Raw genomic sequence first — 16,561 nt, forward strand, 5'->3', positions numbered from 1 at the left:
GCGCCCTCGCCACCCCAGACATCACCACCCTCGTCTCCCGCCGCTGCAACAAACTTAGCAAAATTCAATGAAAAAAAACTCACGTCGCCCAGCAAAATCCACAAAAAAAAAAAAAAAACCCAGAAAATGGTTGATTTTTTTAAAGATCAAACCCATCAAAACCCAGCAATAGAGAAGAAGAATATGTAAAATTTTCAAATTTGAGTTTTTAGTCGACACGTGGTGGTGCTATATCACTTAGTGGATAGTGCGGTAGACATGACCCTTTGGTAGAATTTTTGGTCGACACACAAATTCGACCATCTTTTCTCCTCTTCTGACTATAGTACATTCCACCAGATCCGAGTTTTCAAATTTTTTTTGTTTTGTTTTTTTTTTTTTCCAGATTTGGGTTAAAAAATAAGGGAAGAGAGATAGAGAGAAAGATGATGGGTCGCTGGCCGGTGCCCACCACCATCCTCCACCTCCTCTACCGACCTCTCATCTCTGTCTCTCTCTCTCTCCCCTTCCCTCTCAAACCATTTAGGGAAAACACCCAGATTTGAGTTTTCGATTTTTTTTTTTTTTCAGATTTGGGTTGGAGAGAAGGGGAAATGATGGGTCGTTGGCTAGTGAGGAAGGTCGCTTTCCATGGCTGCTGCAAGAAGAAAGTGAAGGAGGGTTTGGCTGTTGCAGGAAAAAGGTGCAGCAACTTGTCGAATTTTTTGTCGATACAGCGTGAACTGTGGCGACATTTTCATATATAAAATGGTAATTTGGTCTGAAAAAATGTAAAAGGTTCATTATTGTTAGTTTTGGGGCTAGGGGTCAAAAAATTTTAAGAGGTATTTAAAAAAATTATTAAATAAAATTTCTCAATTATTTTAGGTAGATTTACAGTTAAGAACTTTGAGGTTTTTGTTTTGAGAGTAATTTATTAAAAAACCGTGTCAAATTTGAAATTACTACAAAAACGCTCTGAATTAAGTAAAACAGTAAAAGCCATTTTACTGCATGTAAAAAGACTCCAAACAAGTCCCGCAGTAATTTTCAGTCACCCCTTGTAGTATAAACAAAAAGTCAAAACCCTTTCCCTATATCGTCTCTTCTTCTTACTCACCCATTCGCAGCTGTGCTCTCTCTGAAAAAAGTTCCACCACCCTCGCAGGTCTGCTCTCTCTTTCTGTCTGTTTGTCTCTCAAACTCATTTTCTGGAGTGAACAATTTCTCTTCTCTATCTTTTTCTTTCTATTTATTATCAATAACTGAAAAGAGAATTTGGTTTTGGCTTTGCATGTTTCAGATCTCAAGTCAGAGCTAAAGTGTAAAGCCATGGCTCTGGTAAGTTACCTTTGTTTTCTTACTTTCAATTGTATTAAATCTCTCTTTCATTGTCTCTGCTTGTACTGCAGTTCATGGCTTATCTTTTCATCTTAAAATTCTTAATTCTAAGATCATATGTGTTTGAATTTTCCTTTTTCTTTTGTCTTCCGTAAACTTGTACTTCAGAGGTACTTTGCATGTATTCTTAATTTATTTTACATGGGTTTGTTTCCAAAATTGAACTTACTTTGTACTAAAGGATTTTTGATCTGATAATGTTGATGAAATATTAGATATCCCATTTGAACATATTCAGCGAATGGCTATGCTTTCACTTGATAAAAGAACCTGTTATCAATTGTGGAAATTGCTTTGATATGTTTTGTTTTCATTTATATGTCATCAGCAATTATTTGGTGATCTTCCTTTATTGATAGCCTGTCTGATCCACTCTGCAGGTCTTGCATGCAGGAGGGTATACAACGAAAAATGCTTACAAGCCACTCATTGCTGCTGAGTATACTGGTGTGAAAGTCGAACTTACACACTTTGAGATGGGTGTTGGAAACAAGACTCCTGAATTTATCAAGATGAACCCAATTGGGAAGGTAGATTTTTGCGTAACTATTATATACTAAAGGAAATGCTAGTTTGGTATTCTGTTTTAAAGAATCTAGGCTATATTTCTAGGTTCCTGTGTTGGAAACACCCGATGGTCCCATCTTCGAGAGTAACGCCATTGCACGTTATGGTAAGATTGTTCTGTTTGTCTATTCACATTTCTCGTTGGTGTATTAGAAATTTTGCAATGTTGTTGTTGCTTCAGTTACTCGCTTGAAGGCTGACAATCCTCTCTATGGTTCTTCTCTGATTGATTATGTAAGAAACTCAATTTCTGTTTGTGTTGTTTTTCTTTCTTGAACCTGAAGTGTTGTTTATTCTATTTATCATAACTTTCAGCCCTGCTGAAATAAGCTGCTTGTGATTCTCTTGTCCATTATTATGCTTACTTGTGTATATTCTTCTTTAGGCCCATATCGAGCAATGGATTGATTTTGGATCATTGGAGATAGATACTAACATAATTAGTTGGTTTAGACCAAGAATGGGGTGGGCCGTGTACCTTCCTCCGGTAAGTTACATATTGTAGAATTGTGTCATTTCAGTTTCTTCCCAATATAGCTAGCTTTTTCTCTGAGCTTGGTTCTCATCTTTCATGAAAGAGAGTTTTTGCTCCCTTGTTTTAGTACTTATTTGGAGTTATTTATTCATTCTAGAGACTATATGAGCTCTACACTTTGCTTACTTCACAGGACACATTGTAGAGTTTCATGGAATACCTGTTTTAGTGCACATGAGTTGCTCTTATTGAGTATGTTCTTAGTCTTGTAAAAGAGAGTTTTAGTGTGTTCACATGGCATCATCTGATCATCAAATACACTTGTTTTGTTTTATTCTTTTTGCACATCATTTGAGTTGATCGTTCATTTTAAAAACAAGATTAGATCTATGTTTGTTTTAGGATAACAGTGTAGAGGTTAATGGAATACGTTAATTATTTTTCACTAAACAACCTGCGCTTTGTAATGACTACGGTCAGAAAATTTAATCATGTTACCTCTGTGGGTCCAAATGAACCATGACTATTGGTATATATGCATTCTTCTCTTTCCCTAAAATAACCTTATTTAAAGTCTAAATAATATAGATTGTTCATAATCCCCTTGATATGACTTTTGTAATTTCAATTGCGTTAATGGTTCATTGGAGTTTGTCTGACTTCAGTTTTTCTTTTCAAAAATGTTTCGGTGGAGTTCTCTTTGACTTTGATTTTTATGTGTTTTCTGTTTAAGGCCGAGGAAGCTGTGGTTTCTGCATTAAAGAGAGCACTAGGTGCTTTGAACACCCATCTTGCTTCTAACACATACCTAGTTGGGCATTCCGTAACCCTCGCTGATATTGTCATGACGTGCAATTTGTTTATGGGGTTCACCAAGCTGATGACTAAGAGCTTCACTTCAGAGTTCCCTCATGTTGAGAGATACTTCTGGACCATGGTCAATCAACCAAACTTCAAAAAGGTATTGGGTGAGGTCAAGCAGGCTGAATCTGTTCTACCCGTTCCATCTGCAAAGAAGCCTTCGCAGCCCAAAGAATCTGCTAAACCCAAGGCCAAGGAGGAGCCAAAGAAAGAAGCCAAAAAGGAAGCGGAAAAGCCCAAAGCAGAAGCTGCTGAGGGAGAGGAGGAAGCACCAAAGCCAAAACCCAAGAATCCTCTTGATCTGCTCCCCCCAAGTAAGATGATATTGGATGACTGGAAGAGGCTTTACTCTAACACAAAGAGCAACTTCCGGGAGGTTGCTATTAAAGGTAATCATCTCAATGCTTGATTATTTTCATCACCCTTAAGATTTGGGTGGTATAGTTTGGTCTTTCCCTTCTATGTGGTTTCCCATTTTCAATTAATTGGAAACCCAATTCAGTAATGTTGTTAGAATATCGACCCAATTCAGTAATGTTGTTAGAATATCGACACAAGCCAGACTTGACAACTTCAATTAACATGTCATATTCCATGTGAATTGTTTTTCAGTATTGCATTTCTGTTTCATGTAGTACTTTTGGAAATTTCTGTTTGGATTAAGCTACCAAAACTTAGAAATATTCATTGACATATAATGACTTGGATGCAGTTGGTTTGTTCCTGTTTGGAATATTAGAAGTCGAAAATATCAGTTGGATTTTCTAACATTAAATAGATTCTTACATCCTTGTTTCTTGTTTACTACAGGATTCTGGGACATGTACGATCCTGAGGGATATTCTCTTTGGTTCTGTGATTACAAGTACAATGATGAGAATACTGTTTCCTTTGTGACACTGAACAAGGTCGGTGGATTTCTTCAGCGGATGGATCTGGCCCGCAAGTATGCCTTTGGGAAGATGCTAGTGATTGGCTCAGGGCCACCATTTAAGGTGAAGGGGCTATGGCTCTTCCGGGGACAGGAGATTCCTCAGTTCGTGATGGAAGAGTGCTATGACATGGAGCTCTATGACTGGAAGAAGGTTGACCTTTCAGATGAAGCCCAAAAGGAGCGTGTCAATCAGATGATTGAAGACCAGGAGCCATTTGAGGGAGAGCCTCTTTTGGATGCCAAGTGCTTCAAGTGAAATGTCTAATCGCCAACTGAAAGGGTGTATTTTTGTCCATTTTTTTCTTGTTATAGTTTGTTTATGTGATCCTGTTTCAGAATAACGGAGTCTAGCCTTTTTGGTGCCTTTGAGTGACAAGTAAATTTGTAATCCTTGTTTTTGCAATTTCATTTCGGAAAATGAATTAAACATCTATATAATAGAATCTTGTCATCAGATGTAAGCTTATTCTCTATGGTTTTGCCCCACAACGGGGTTTTTGTTACGTTAAACAACCGTCACTTCTCAGTATGGACAATGAGTATCAGATGAGAACATTTATATAGTTAGGTTTTTCTCTATGCTCTTGAACGTTTTGACGCTGTTCACTTAGTGATATTGGCATCAAATGTCACTGTATGATGTATCTGTTTGTTCAGCCCAACAGTTGCTTCAGAAACAAGGAGGGGCAACCACAAAACAGCAAGGACCACAGAAGAAGATGAGAGAATATGTTACTGAAGTTGCATCTGCATCGCTAGTATTTTGTTTCAAAAACTGTTTGGCTTTCAAATATAAGGAATACAATTGAAACATAAATTTGGTGTTTGAGAGTTAGGTAAGATACACCGTCACATGGTGTAATCAATCCAATGTATAAGTGTATTGTTGGACGGTATGTTTATCTCTCCTAAAGTATAATATTAATAACATATACTTATATTATGACACGTTGGATTGGCTACACCACGTGATGGTGTATCGGTCATACCGAAAAATCTCTTGTACTCCACAATCATGTGATTCATGTCTTCCTTTTCATCAGTTGAATTGATACAATCCACGGGAAGTCATCACTCATCAGAGCATAAATACATTTAACAAATCTATGAGCTATTTAATCAAGCAAAAATGAAGCTATTTAACAAATCTAAGAAATTATATAGAAAAATTTTTCCAAAAATGAGGCATGTATAGCACAAGCCATGCAAGCCAACAAAGAAGGACTTACTTACAACGCAGATATGCCACCTGTTATCCCCTCCCCCTTTCTCTCTCTATCTCTCTCATTCTTTTTCTCTCACTCTCATTCTCTCTCTTTTTTCTCTCTAATTAAGATAACACATATCCCTATAACAGGGACAGATAAGTTATTCTCAAGCCAACATAGCCAACTTGAGTGGTCAATATCATAAAAGAATGAGCTTTGATCAACAAACAATCATAAATATGCCAAACACTTTAATTAAAACATATGCAACTGAACATTTTCCTTCCTTTTAACCTTTACGGTTTTACATAAGTGTATAGGTAAGTTTTTTCTTTTTTAATTTTTCCAGAATTCATAACAAAGTTGGAACATTTGTTTCTCGCGTATATGCTCATATGATATATAGAGATGAGTGGAGGCTGGCAAGGTGGTCAGATCGGGTGGGTGGGGTGAAACTAAATCGATATTGTTAGGGATTTTAAATTTATATTTAAATACACGTGTCAGTATTTTATATGTTATAAAATTAATAATTATTTGAACAGTAATGCTACACTTACCACATTTTTATACCACAATTTTATACTATCTTACATGACATTCATACATTGGATACTAAAAATTAAAAAATACAACCTAAAAAAGAAAAAGGAAATACCCTTCCAATAAAGTAATGATACATTAGGTGAGATACAAATGTAGGAAAAAAAATGTGGGACAACTAGTATTATTGAATGAGCCATGCATGCATGAATAAAATATTAATACATTATTTGAAAAACAAATTTGAGGCTCAAAACTATGTGGCATTACTCTTTGTCCATGTGGCATATTGCTGATCAAATATGTGGGGTCAACTTCATAAGCAATTAACAGAAAAATTGACTGGAGTGTTAATAAAAGTATGTAATTGTGTACCTAATTGTAGAATTTTGGATATCGCGTATCAACTTATAACTTTGTAAGTGTCTAATTATGTAAGTTGTAAGTATTTTGTAATCGATAAAAAAAAAAAAAAAAATTTAGAGGTTCAAAGAATCAAACGTGGTCGAATACGAAATATGAAGACATGTGGGTTGGATTGGTTATTCTGAGAAAAGTTTTTGTTATTATTCAGTTTTGAAAATAAAATCTAAAAAAATATTTGAAAATTAAAAAACAAAAAACAAAACGCCAAACCGGGTTGCTGTGAAAGAGCGATCTCTCCAAAGACAAAACTTCAGAGAGGGAAAGTTTCACACAGAGAGTTTTGGAGAGATGAGTAAAATTTCAGGTTGTAGATCTTCGAGTTTGCTTGTATTATTGGCTTCTATTTCTCTACAATTCATTCGAGGTTGGCCATCAGATATCTCTTATCAGTTTGTAAATTATTAAACTTTACATTCCATTCCATTTTGTTTTGTTTTGATATTTCTTTAATTTTATGTGAATTTGTATTTGTGTTGTATTTGGCAACGAAGACATGTTTGATTTTTGCTCGTTCAATTATTTTGTTATTTTTAGATAATGCTATTTGAATTCTTTTGTTAGTTGCTTTCTGGGTCCGCTTCAAATCACGTATTTCGAATGTTTGGTTTCTGAGAAAACTGAAAAAGAAAGTTACAATTTCTTTTTGTTTTTTTGTTAAATAGCTAAAAGCCCACCCGAAGCAACCCAAGATAGTCATTATGAAATGCTAAATTGATAATATCTTACATTTTTAAAATTTAAATTTTCACTAATTTTCACTAATTTTTTTTCTTAAAGAATATAGATGTTCATGTTCCATTTATGAAAGTCTCTTAATACATACTTTAATGTGTGTCAACTCGAAGTGTATGGTGTATCTGGGTTACCTGATTTTGTGGTATCCAAATACCATAGCTGGATTTTGAATTAATAGTTTTTGCAATCTTAACAGAAATCTTTGATTGAGAGTGGCTTGCAAATATCTGGAAAATGAGAATTAATATTTTGCAACATCCAAAGTTAAGGCTTGCTTTGGTGGCTACAAACAAACCAATTTTTGTTTTTTTAATTGTGTGCTATTACTTCAAGTCATAAAAGCAGACCTTATACTAGACTAGATCATTACCTCTCATAGTAATGTGCCTTTAACTAACGGAAGGAGGTGATATGATGAATGAAAGATATATGATGCCTTTCTGATGATATGAAGTGAATAATTTTTTTTTCTCATTTTAACTAGACGATATCTTTATCTTCTGGGCCTATTTCTCAGGCTTTTCTGATGATTCATCGAGTTCCAAAATTGATACAAAGGCTGAGACTCATGCTACTTCCAAAAGCAGCACTGGGTCTACATTGGTCATCATATTCTTTGGACTTGTAGTAGCTGCGTTGTTATCCTTTTTCCTTTTCAAGCTGTGGCAAAAGAAGAAACGAGAAGAGCAGTATGCCCGTCTTTTGAAATTGTTTGAAGAGGATGATGAGCTTGAGCTTGAACTTGGTCTTCGGGATTGAAATACTTGGAGTTAATTAAAGTCAAGGTATGCCTCCTATCTTTTCGTTTTATACTTTTCAATGTGCAATGTTATATCTTTTGTTTTAAAATTGGTTTAGGGGCATGACTATGTGTGCAATAGACATGGCCAATGCAAACTTCGCATGAGCAATTTTTGCGAAATTCTGTGTAGTGTAGATACCTCTGTAGTAAAGCCTTAGTGATGCAAGGCACAAAGAGTCTTTAGATTTTTATACTGTAATAAGTTGGGTTTCAGAATACTAAGAAATTACTTATATGGAAAGAGTCATCAATGTATTGTGGAAACAATAAAAATGTTTAGAGAGGAGTCAGAGTCATTATTAATGTACTATAAAAGGGGCAGACCACTTTGTCTGCAGAAACCAATCTTGATCAATATAAATTTAGATATTATCAGGTCCTAAACTATCCCACAGCCTTTTTCTTGCTTTACCTTTAGAAATTAGTCTCGTATGGTGCTTGGAGTATCATCCATCCTTTTTACTTACTGTGTGAGATTAAGTAAAACAGGAATTGAACTTTTTTCTGTTTACGTCAAGTGGTACTAGAACCACACTCCAGATTTGTGACTGTTGCGGTCAATGGCTGGGAAAAGTAGTAACAGAGAGAGACCATGAGAACTTTTAAACAACTCAAGGGATGCAAATTGTTTGGACGGAGTGAAAGTCCAAGAACAACATACTAAAGAAACACATTCGATTGTAGAGATAGTAGTTAGTTTTATGCATGAACTTGATGAAGGCATAAGGCTTGTTGATGAAAGAGACTCAATTTATACTATAAAATTGAAGGCTAATATAGAGAATTGAGAATTATAATTAGGCTGAAATAATCTTCATTATACTGTGTATATTTATACAGGATACAAATACCAAAGATGGTAAGTCAACTATACAATTAAAACTGCTAACTTATTGCTAATTGACAACTAATTACAGCTAATACACGCTAACTAATACACGCTAACTCTCCCCCTCAAGTTGGTGCATAAATATCGCACATGCCCAACTTGGATAGCGATGTATGGAAAGAACCACTAGTCACGGCATGAGTCATCATATCAGCCAGCTGATCCGCACTCCTAATATAAGGAACCTCAATCACACCAGAATCTAAATTATCCTTGATGTAGTTTCTGTCAAGCTCAATGTGCTTGGTTCGATCATGCTGCACCGGATTATTAGCAATTTCAATAGCCGCTGTGTTATCACAAAAGAGCACCATCGGTTTTTGGGGACCATACCCGAGTTCATCCAAGAGAATTTTGAGCCAAGCAAGCTCAGTAGTCGCATGATGAAGGGCACGGTATTCCGCTTCTGCACTAGATAAAGATACCACCTTCTGTTTCTTACTCCTCCAAGTTACCAAGTTGCCCCCAACAAATGACACATACCCAGAAGTAGACTTTCTATCCAATTTGGATCCAGCAAAGTCAGAATCAGTATATCCCACAATATCTAGGTGACCATGCCTGGAGAACATAACACCTTTACCTGGAGAGGATTTCAGATAAGCCAAAACACGATTCACTGCATCCATATGTCTATCACTCGGATTATGCATAAATTGACTCACAACACTAACTGCATATGATATGTCAGGTCTAGTATGAGCTAGATAGATCAACTTCCCTACTAACCTCTGATACCTCTCCTTGTTCGTTGGAACCTGATGAGCGTAAACAGCTAGACCATGGTTCACCTCAATAGGAGTATCCACAGGTTCGCAGGCAGAGTTACCAGTTTCGGCCAAGAGATCTAACACATACTTCCGTTGAGAGAGAAAAATTCCTTGCTTGGATCGAGATACTTCAATGCCCAAGAAGTATTTTAGAACTCCCAAGTCTTTCATTTCAAACTCCCTGGCCAGATAGCTCCGAAGCTTCTCTATCTCACGTATGTCACTGCCTGTAACAATCATATCATCAACATAAACAATAAGCAAGGTAATGTTATCACCATCCCTTTTATAGAACAGAGTGTGATCTGCCAAAGCTTGCCTAAAGCCATACTTTCTCATTGAGTAGCTAAACCTGCCAAACCAAGCCCTCGGCGACTGCTTCAATCCATACAACGCCTTCTTCAGCTTGCATACTTTACCTCCTTTTGGTGTAAATCCTGGAGGAGGATCCATATACACCTCCTCTACCAGATCACCATGAAGAAATGCATTCTTCACATCAAACTGTCGTAGCGGCCAGTCCAGATTAACTGCAAGAGAGAGTATGACCCTAACAGTGTTCATCTTGGCTACAGGGGCAAAGGTCTCTTGATAGTCAATCCCATAAGTCTGGGTGTAACCCTTGGCTACTAGTCTAGCCTTGTACCTGTCCACTGTCCCATCTGACTTATACTTCACCGTAAATACCCACTTACACCCTACTGTCTTCTTTTCTCGAGGTAACTCGACCATCTCCCAAGTAGAGTTCTTCTGGAGAGCCTCCATCTCCTCTACCATAGCATTCTTCCACTTGGGGTCCCCAAGGGCTTCCTGAAAATGACTAGGAACAGACACAGAAGACAACTGAAGGGCAAAAGCTAGATGAGATTTAGACAACCGATGATATGAGATGAAATCAGACATTGGATAAATGACATTAGAAGATGACTTGGAAAAACCAAACCTATCAGGTTCTTTACGATCACGAAGAGGATATTTCCTACCCTGACCACCGACTTGTAAATTCAAGTCAGCAGAATCTGAAGCTACAGTGGTAGGATCCAAATAAGAAGAATCTGAAACTATAGGATTAGAGTCCAAATCATTATCAAAGGTTATAGGAGAAGAGACATGTACCTCAGAATTAATCTTGGAAGAGTCATTCGATGGCATGGTAGTATCATCAAGAGAAGTACTGGAATCAGAAGGAGGCACGGCAGTAGCATCTTTGTTCCTTCTTGTATAGTGTTTTTGGAACAACTGTGCTGGCCTTTCAGCCCTACCTTCTTCAGGTTCGGATTCAGTCTCCATAAGATTTGGGGTATTAGAAATCTCCCCCTCACCCAAAGTAGCTGAATCCTCCCCCTTACCTGAAATCCACAATCTTTTTTCTGCCAACCATAATTGTTCCTCTTCCTTACTATTAATCTCCCCCGGAAGAGGAATCAAAGACACATCCCCAGAAAAATAAGACACTCGTTCACAGAATTGAACGTCCATAGATACATAGTATTTGCCCGTAGGGGGATGAAAACACTTATATCCCTTTTGGGAATTAGAGTATCCAAGAAAGACACACCGAATAGCACGTGGATCAAGCTTATCCCTATGAAGAGAATGAACATGAACATAACACACACAACCAAAAATCTTAGGACAAAGATTAAGGGTAGAAGGAATAGAGTGGAACCGTGATAACATCCTCAAAGGAGTTTGGTAGTCAATGATACGGGCAGGCATTCGATTGATAAGAAAAACAGCAGTCATGACAGCATCTGCCCAGAAACGTTTAGGAACATGCATAGTAAAACATAAGGCCCTAGCTACCTCTAGGAGATGCCGGTTCTTACGTTCTGCTATACCGTTCTGTTGTGGTGTGTAGGCACACGTTGTCTGGTGAAGGATGCCATGGAGTTTGAAGAAATCAGCAAGAGACTGATTCACAAATTCACGACCATTATCAGAATGAAAAACCTGAACCTGAGTATGAAACTGTGTGACAATCATTTTGTAAAATTGAGGAATAACATGGATAACGTCACTCTTAGACTTTAGCAAATACACCCAGCTTACCCTAGTGCAGTCATCAATAAATGAAACAAAGTATTTATGACCCGAAGCAGACGGGGTAGAAAAAGGACCCCAAACATCAGTATAAACACAAGAAAAAGGTTTCGAACTTTTATTGGAACTGAGTTTGAAAGGAACACGATGATTTTTAGCATAAATGCATTGTTCACATCTTAAGCTAGAAATAGAAACATTGCAAAACAACTTAGGAAATAAACGTTCTAAGTAGGCAAATGAAGAATGACCTAAACGACAATGCCATAAAAGAATTTTTTCCCTATCAGACCTCTCTCTCTCTACGTGAAAGCCGCGACTAGATTCGGATTGCAATGCCGTGGCCCCCTCCAAGTAGTACAGACCTCCTCTCTCCTTACCAATGCCAATCGTCGTCTTCGTGAGATTGTCCTGAAACACACAATGAGTAGAATGAAAGGTTACAGAACAGTTGAGACGCTTGGTAAGCTGGCTAATAGAAAGAAGGTTATTAGAGAGAGTAGGTGCAAGTAAGACAGAAGACATGGAGAACGTGGGAGAAAGTGAGACATTCCCGGCCCCTGTAACTGGCATGGGAGTCCCATCAGCAACCTGAACAGACTTAACAGGTGGAGATATTAGAGAATCAAACAAGTAAGAATTACTAGTCATATGATCAGTAGCCCCTGAATCAATAACCCAAGTGTTATTAGCAGAAGAAATAAAGGCTAAACCAAAATTACCTCCTTGAGAAGACACTCGTGAGACATGAGAAGCAGAAGAAAGAGATGTGTCAGCAAGGGCAGCCTGAGAAGATTTCTTGTTCTTCCTCTCAGCTTGCTTCAGCTTATACCACTCCGGGTAGCCATGCTTCTTCCAGCAAACGTCGACGGTATGTCTGGTACCATTGCAGTGAGTGCAGCGACGAGTAAGAGGGTCAGATGGACCATAAGTAGGAGCAGGAGGTGAGGCTGACCGAAGGCTACCCTTCTGGACTACCAGGGCTGATGCCTCAGAAGAAACTTCAGTTCCCATTGTAACCCGTCGTTGTGCTTCACGACGAACCAGTGAGTATGTCTCTTCCAGGCTGGGCAAAGGAGAAGTCGCCAAAACCCGACTGCTAACTTGATCCAAACTGTGATCAAGACCTGCAAGGAACATATAAACTCTATCTTCGGCGATGCGCTTCCTTTGCTTTTCAATATCAGCCGTACACTCCATGTCATTAGGCCTCCGATAATCTAACTCTATAAAAATGGAGTTCATCTCATTGTAGTATTCTGTGAGAGTCCGACCATCTTGATGTAGCTGAAAAGTTTTCTTCATCAGTTCATAAACTTGAGAAGAATCAGAGACATCCAAATAGCTCCTCTTAACAGCATCCCAAACCTCCTTTGATGTTCCACACTGAACAAAATGAGACATAGGGTTAGGTGTCATGGAATTAATAAGCCATGATTTTACCATAGCATCCTCAGCTTCCCATTCATCATAGGCCGAATCATCAACAGCAGGCGCAACTTTCCTTCCAGTAATATAGCCTTTCTTTTTTCTACCTGCAATATGCATCTCTAGAATTTTTGACCAAACACGATAATTTGTACCATCCAATTTCATATGGATTTGAGAGGAATTATCCTGAATGGTCACAGCAGTTGGCATCTTGCTGTCAGGAGTCATTTTTCCGTCAGACATATCAGATATGCTTAATTCTGTTAACCAGAAGGGTGAAAAACAGAAGTTATAAAAGTCACTGATTTAAAAAACAGAAATCACAAAACCAGCCACGCAGAAACAACTTCTGGACCCTGTGCAATCTGGGTTCTGTTATAAGCAGAGAACAGAAACCACTTGTTGGAACAAAGGATCGGCGTCAGAAAGAATCGTGGAAGGATCGGCGGCGCTGCAGGCAGGAAGGATCGACGGCGCTGCAAGCAGGAAGGAACGACGGCGCTGCAAGCAGAAGGGATCGACTGCGTTCCTGGATGGCGGCGGCGTCGTTATCTGGGCAGCGTCGTTGTCGTCTGGGCGGCGTCGTCGTCAGCTGGTCGTCGTCTTCTGGGCAGCAGCGTCGCCAACTTCTGGGTGGCGTCGGCGTCAGCTGGTCGTCGTCTTCTGGGCAGCAGCGTCGCCAACTTCTGGGTGGCGTCGGCGTCTGCTGGTTGTCGTCGTCTTCTGGGCAGATGAATGTAGGTACAGAAAATACTAGTATTTGTATTTTCTAAGTATTTTGTAGAATTTAGGGTTTGCTTTCAGCAAGAATAGAGATTAGGCAGCGGAAGAAAAATCTTTAGCCATCAGCTCTGATACCAAATTGAGAATTATAATTAGGCTGAAATAATCTTCATTATACTGTGTATATTTATACAAGATACAAATACCAAAGATGGTAAGTCAACTATACAATTAAAACTGCTAACTTATTGCTAATTGACAACTAATTACAGCTAATACACGCTAACTAATACACGCTAACTTAGAGCAATAGGAGTGTAATTGACCAAGAACTGAAGATATGATTTGAGATATCAGAGCAGAATTGGAAAATTATTTGCTAAATTAATGAGAGGCTATGAGAGTTTTGTAAATTGGGATTGACCACCAATCTATGACAATTACAAATATGATGATTCAGATATTGGAGTTGAGGTTGAAGAAGATTTTATTGATGAATCATGAGATATTGGTGAAATATTCAAGTCACCAAAAGGAGCACACAACCCACAAGTCACAGGATCCGGTTGATTCTTTGTGGCATTTGATCAGGGCATATTGCTTTCATCGGAACTGAAGAATTTCATTTGATTCCTAATATTAGATTAGTTGATAATTGATATTGCAAATCATTTGAAGACTCATGCGAGGTTATTTCAAGCTGTGCAAATTTAAAACTTAAGGTCTCAAAGAATTTAAGAGGTATCAGATATTCTAAATATCTTTTCTTTTGGAATGGAGGACTGTATTTTGAAGCTCAAAACTTGAGGATGAGTTTTCTTCAAGTAGGAGGGATTGACGCAAAGCATTCATGGCATTTAAAGAATGGTCGAAGAGTCTTTTTAGTTTCTTATAATATTTTAAGGTGAATACTAAGACATTACTCAGAAATATGAAAACAGCCATCAATGTCTTGCAGAAACACTAAAAGTCTGTTATCAATGTACTATGGGAATTCTAAAAGTGTGTTTAGGGAGGAGTTAGAGCCATTATTAGTAGTGTATTATAATTTTATAAAAGGGTCGGACCCTAATCAACTTGGAATAGGCTAAATTATACGTTTGTGTCTCTCATGTCTTAGTCCAGAATACATGTTAATGATGACAAAATTGAGTTACATTCCACTCCTCCATGTTGTATCCTGAAAATGTACCTGTTTTATGATTTATTGTATTTATGTAATTATAATTTTGTTTTGTATTCTGGTAAATTTTTAATGATCTTAAGTTCTTAACTATTAGGTTTTTTTTTTTGTTTTTTGCAGGCTTGAATGGCTTTTGTATTTGAAAATCTCACTCTCCTGATAACCAGGATTACAGTTTGGTGTTGTGGTTTGAGGTTAGATAATTTTTGTCAATTGTGAAAATTGTAATCATATGTTCAAATGTTTCCTTTTTCATTTTTTTTTTCTTAATATGATTTCGTATGATATGTGAGATAAGGAAAGGATACTACCATTTTGTATGGAATGTTTTGAGGTTCACAATTAGAGCTTGTATAAATGACCTTGAATTTTCTATTCACTTGTTTGTTTGACATGACATCAAAGTCTTGACAAGTGATCTGAGGCTTGGTCCAAGAAGAGCCATCTTAATATGCTTTGAGGCAACTTTGAGTCATCAACACCATCTGCTTTTCATTGGCTGGCATGAATAAGATGACATAAACTTGTGCTTGATAGAAATATTGTTCCATCATTCTGCCCTGTGTGTGTTTGTGCCTGTAAGACCTGTCATCAAAAGTATGGTTGAGTGTTTTAAAGCTAAGCCTTTGGCATTTGAGTAAAATATGGAAATTTATAATGTCTTTATTAAGACATCATTGTTATGGGCATGAACTCTACTGTTTTATGCAACTATTTAAAAATTTGATGGTTAACAATTTAAGGGTTCTTTTTTTTTTTTCTGGGTCCAACAATTTAAGGGTTCAGCACAATTGGCAGTCCAAGGTGTCTCTCTGAATTTGGCATGGCTCTACTGCTTTATGCACCTATTTTAAAAATGTAAAACAATTTTAAGGGTTTTCTTGCTTTGGTTGAACAATTTAAAGTTCAGTCCGAAGGTTATTTGAAAATGATGGTCAGCACAATTTGGCAGTCCAGGATGTCTGTCAATTGGAAAAATATTGGGTGGAGATTTTGGAGACTGATATTCTTCCCCACCCCCCAAATCCCATAAAAAAGGGACAGAAAGGTGGTTGTTATAAAGAACCTGTTGGATAATAATTTTTCGGTTCGCTGAACCTGTTTAATAGAATCAGTTCTAAGGTTTAAAGCTGTTTCTTTTCTTTCTCGTCCAGGGTGATCATTTTATGATATCCATAATGAGTGTTTACTTTTGGAAAGTTTTGATATTACAAGATTTGGGGTAAATCTTTATCTTAGAGATGTAATTGATTACTTACAAATTATTTAGCTGCACACTAGATTCATGTTTTCTCTTTCAGTGTGATCGTTTTATAATTTCCATGATTAGGCAGCTTTGGACCAAATATATATCATGTAGATATATTTGATTACTTTCGAATTAAGCAATAGAGGCTGTGTATTTTAGCAGTTTACCCAAATGTTTAACTATGTGGCCATTACTTTTGGAATGGTCATTTCAATTGAGGTTCTTGAACTGATAGTAGCCTTAGGAATGTCCATCTTTTAGCACCATTGAGAAGGGTAATTGTAAGTGTTTTGGACCCAAAAAAAAAATTAAAAAAAGTTCAAAATCAGCCAGCTCGCTTAG

The 16,561-nt window shown here is 37.4% G+C and overlaps 3 protein-coding genes across 4 annotated transcripts; 2 read left to right on the top strand and 1 right to left on the bottom strand.

Annotated features, from left to right (window-relative positions):
* Nucleotides 1-1,095: 1,095 nt before the first annotated feature.
* Nucleotides 1,096-4,671, top strand: LOC147279795 (elongation factor 1-gamma). Its single transcript, XM_086249802.1, has 8 exons — nt 1,096-1,147; nt 1,283-1,320; nt 1,761-1,910; nt 1,993-2,053; nt 2,129-2,181; nt 2,333-2,434; nt 3,156-3,672; nt 4,094-4,671. Exons 2-8 carry the CDS (start codon nt 1,312-1,314, stop codon nt 4,471-4,473), a joined length of 1,272 nt encoding a protein of 423 aa, XP_086105928.1. The 5' UTR covers nt 1,096-1,147; nt 1,283-1,311; the 3' UTR covers nt 4,474-4,671.
* Nucleotides 4,672-6,524: 1,853 nt separating this feature from the next.
* Nucleotides 6,525-15,367, top strand: LOC147279796 (uncharacterized). Of its 2 annotated transcripts, none has more exons than XM_086252269.1 (3): nt 6,525-6,698; nt 7,647-7,914; nt 15,091-15,367. In XM_086252269.1, the coding sequence occupies exons 1-2, from the start codon at nt 6,683-6,685 to the stop codon at nt 7,886-7,888; spliced, it is 258 nt and encodes an 85-aa protein (XP_086108395.1). In that variant the 5' UTR covers nt 6,525-6,682; the 3' UTR covers nt 7,889-7,914; nt 15,091-15,367. The 2 variants fall into 2 exon arrangements, with proteins under 2 accessions (XP_086108395.1, XP_086108394.1); XM_086252268.1 differs by having other exon boundaries at nt 6,546-6,758.
* On the bottom strand, nt 12,455-13,292 carry LOC147279797 (uncharacterized). The gene is made up of 2 exons (XM_086252073.1): nt 12,560-13,292; nt 12,455-12,510 (listed from the first exon to the last, which is right to left on the bottom strand). The coding sequence occupies exons 1-2, from the start codon at nt 13,290-13,292 to the stop codon at nt 12,455-12,457; spliced, it is 789 nt and encodes a 262-aa protein (XP_086108199.1).
* Nucleotides 15,368-16,561: the final 1,194 nt, after the last annotated feature.

This window comes from Dryas octopetala, chromosome 7, assembly GCF_963921425.1.
Source record: "Dryas octopetala chromosome 7, drDryOcto1.1, whole genome shotgun sequence".
Lineage (NCBI taxonomy): Eukaryota > Viridiplantae > Streptophyta > Magnoliopsida > Rosales > Rosaceae > Dryas > Dryas octopetala.

Excerpts from the sequence above, each read along its gene's own strand:
- LOC147279797 (XM_086252073.1), bottom strand. The coding sequence starts at position 13,292 with ATGACTCCTGACAGCAAGATGCCAACTGCTGTGACCATTCAGGATAAT. Across the intron at positions 12,511-12,559 it reads ACCTCCTGCTCCTACTTATG|ACATACCGTCGACGTTTGCT; the intron begins GTCCATCTGACC and ends CAATGGTACCAG.
- LOC147279796 (XM_086252268.1), top strand. The coding sequence starts at position 6,683 with ATGAGTAAAATTTCAGGTTGTAGATCTTCGAGTTTGCTTGTATTATTG. Across the intron at positions 6,759-7,646 it reads TTCTCTACAATTCATTCGAG|GCTTTTCTGATGATTCATCG; the intron begins GTTGGCCATCAG and ends CCTATTTCTCAG.
- LOC147279795 (XM_086249802.1), top strand. Across the intron at positions 2,435-3,155 it reads GGGCCGTGTACCTTCCTCCG|GCCGAGGAAGCTGTGGTTTC; the intron begins GTAAGTTACATA and ends TTTCTGTTTAAG. Across the intron at positions 3,673-4,093 it reads CCGGGAGGTTGCTATTAAAG|GATTCTGGGACATGTACGAT; the intron begins GTAATCATCTCA and ends TGTTTACTACAG.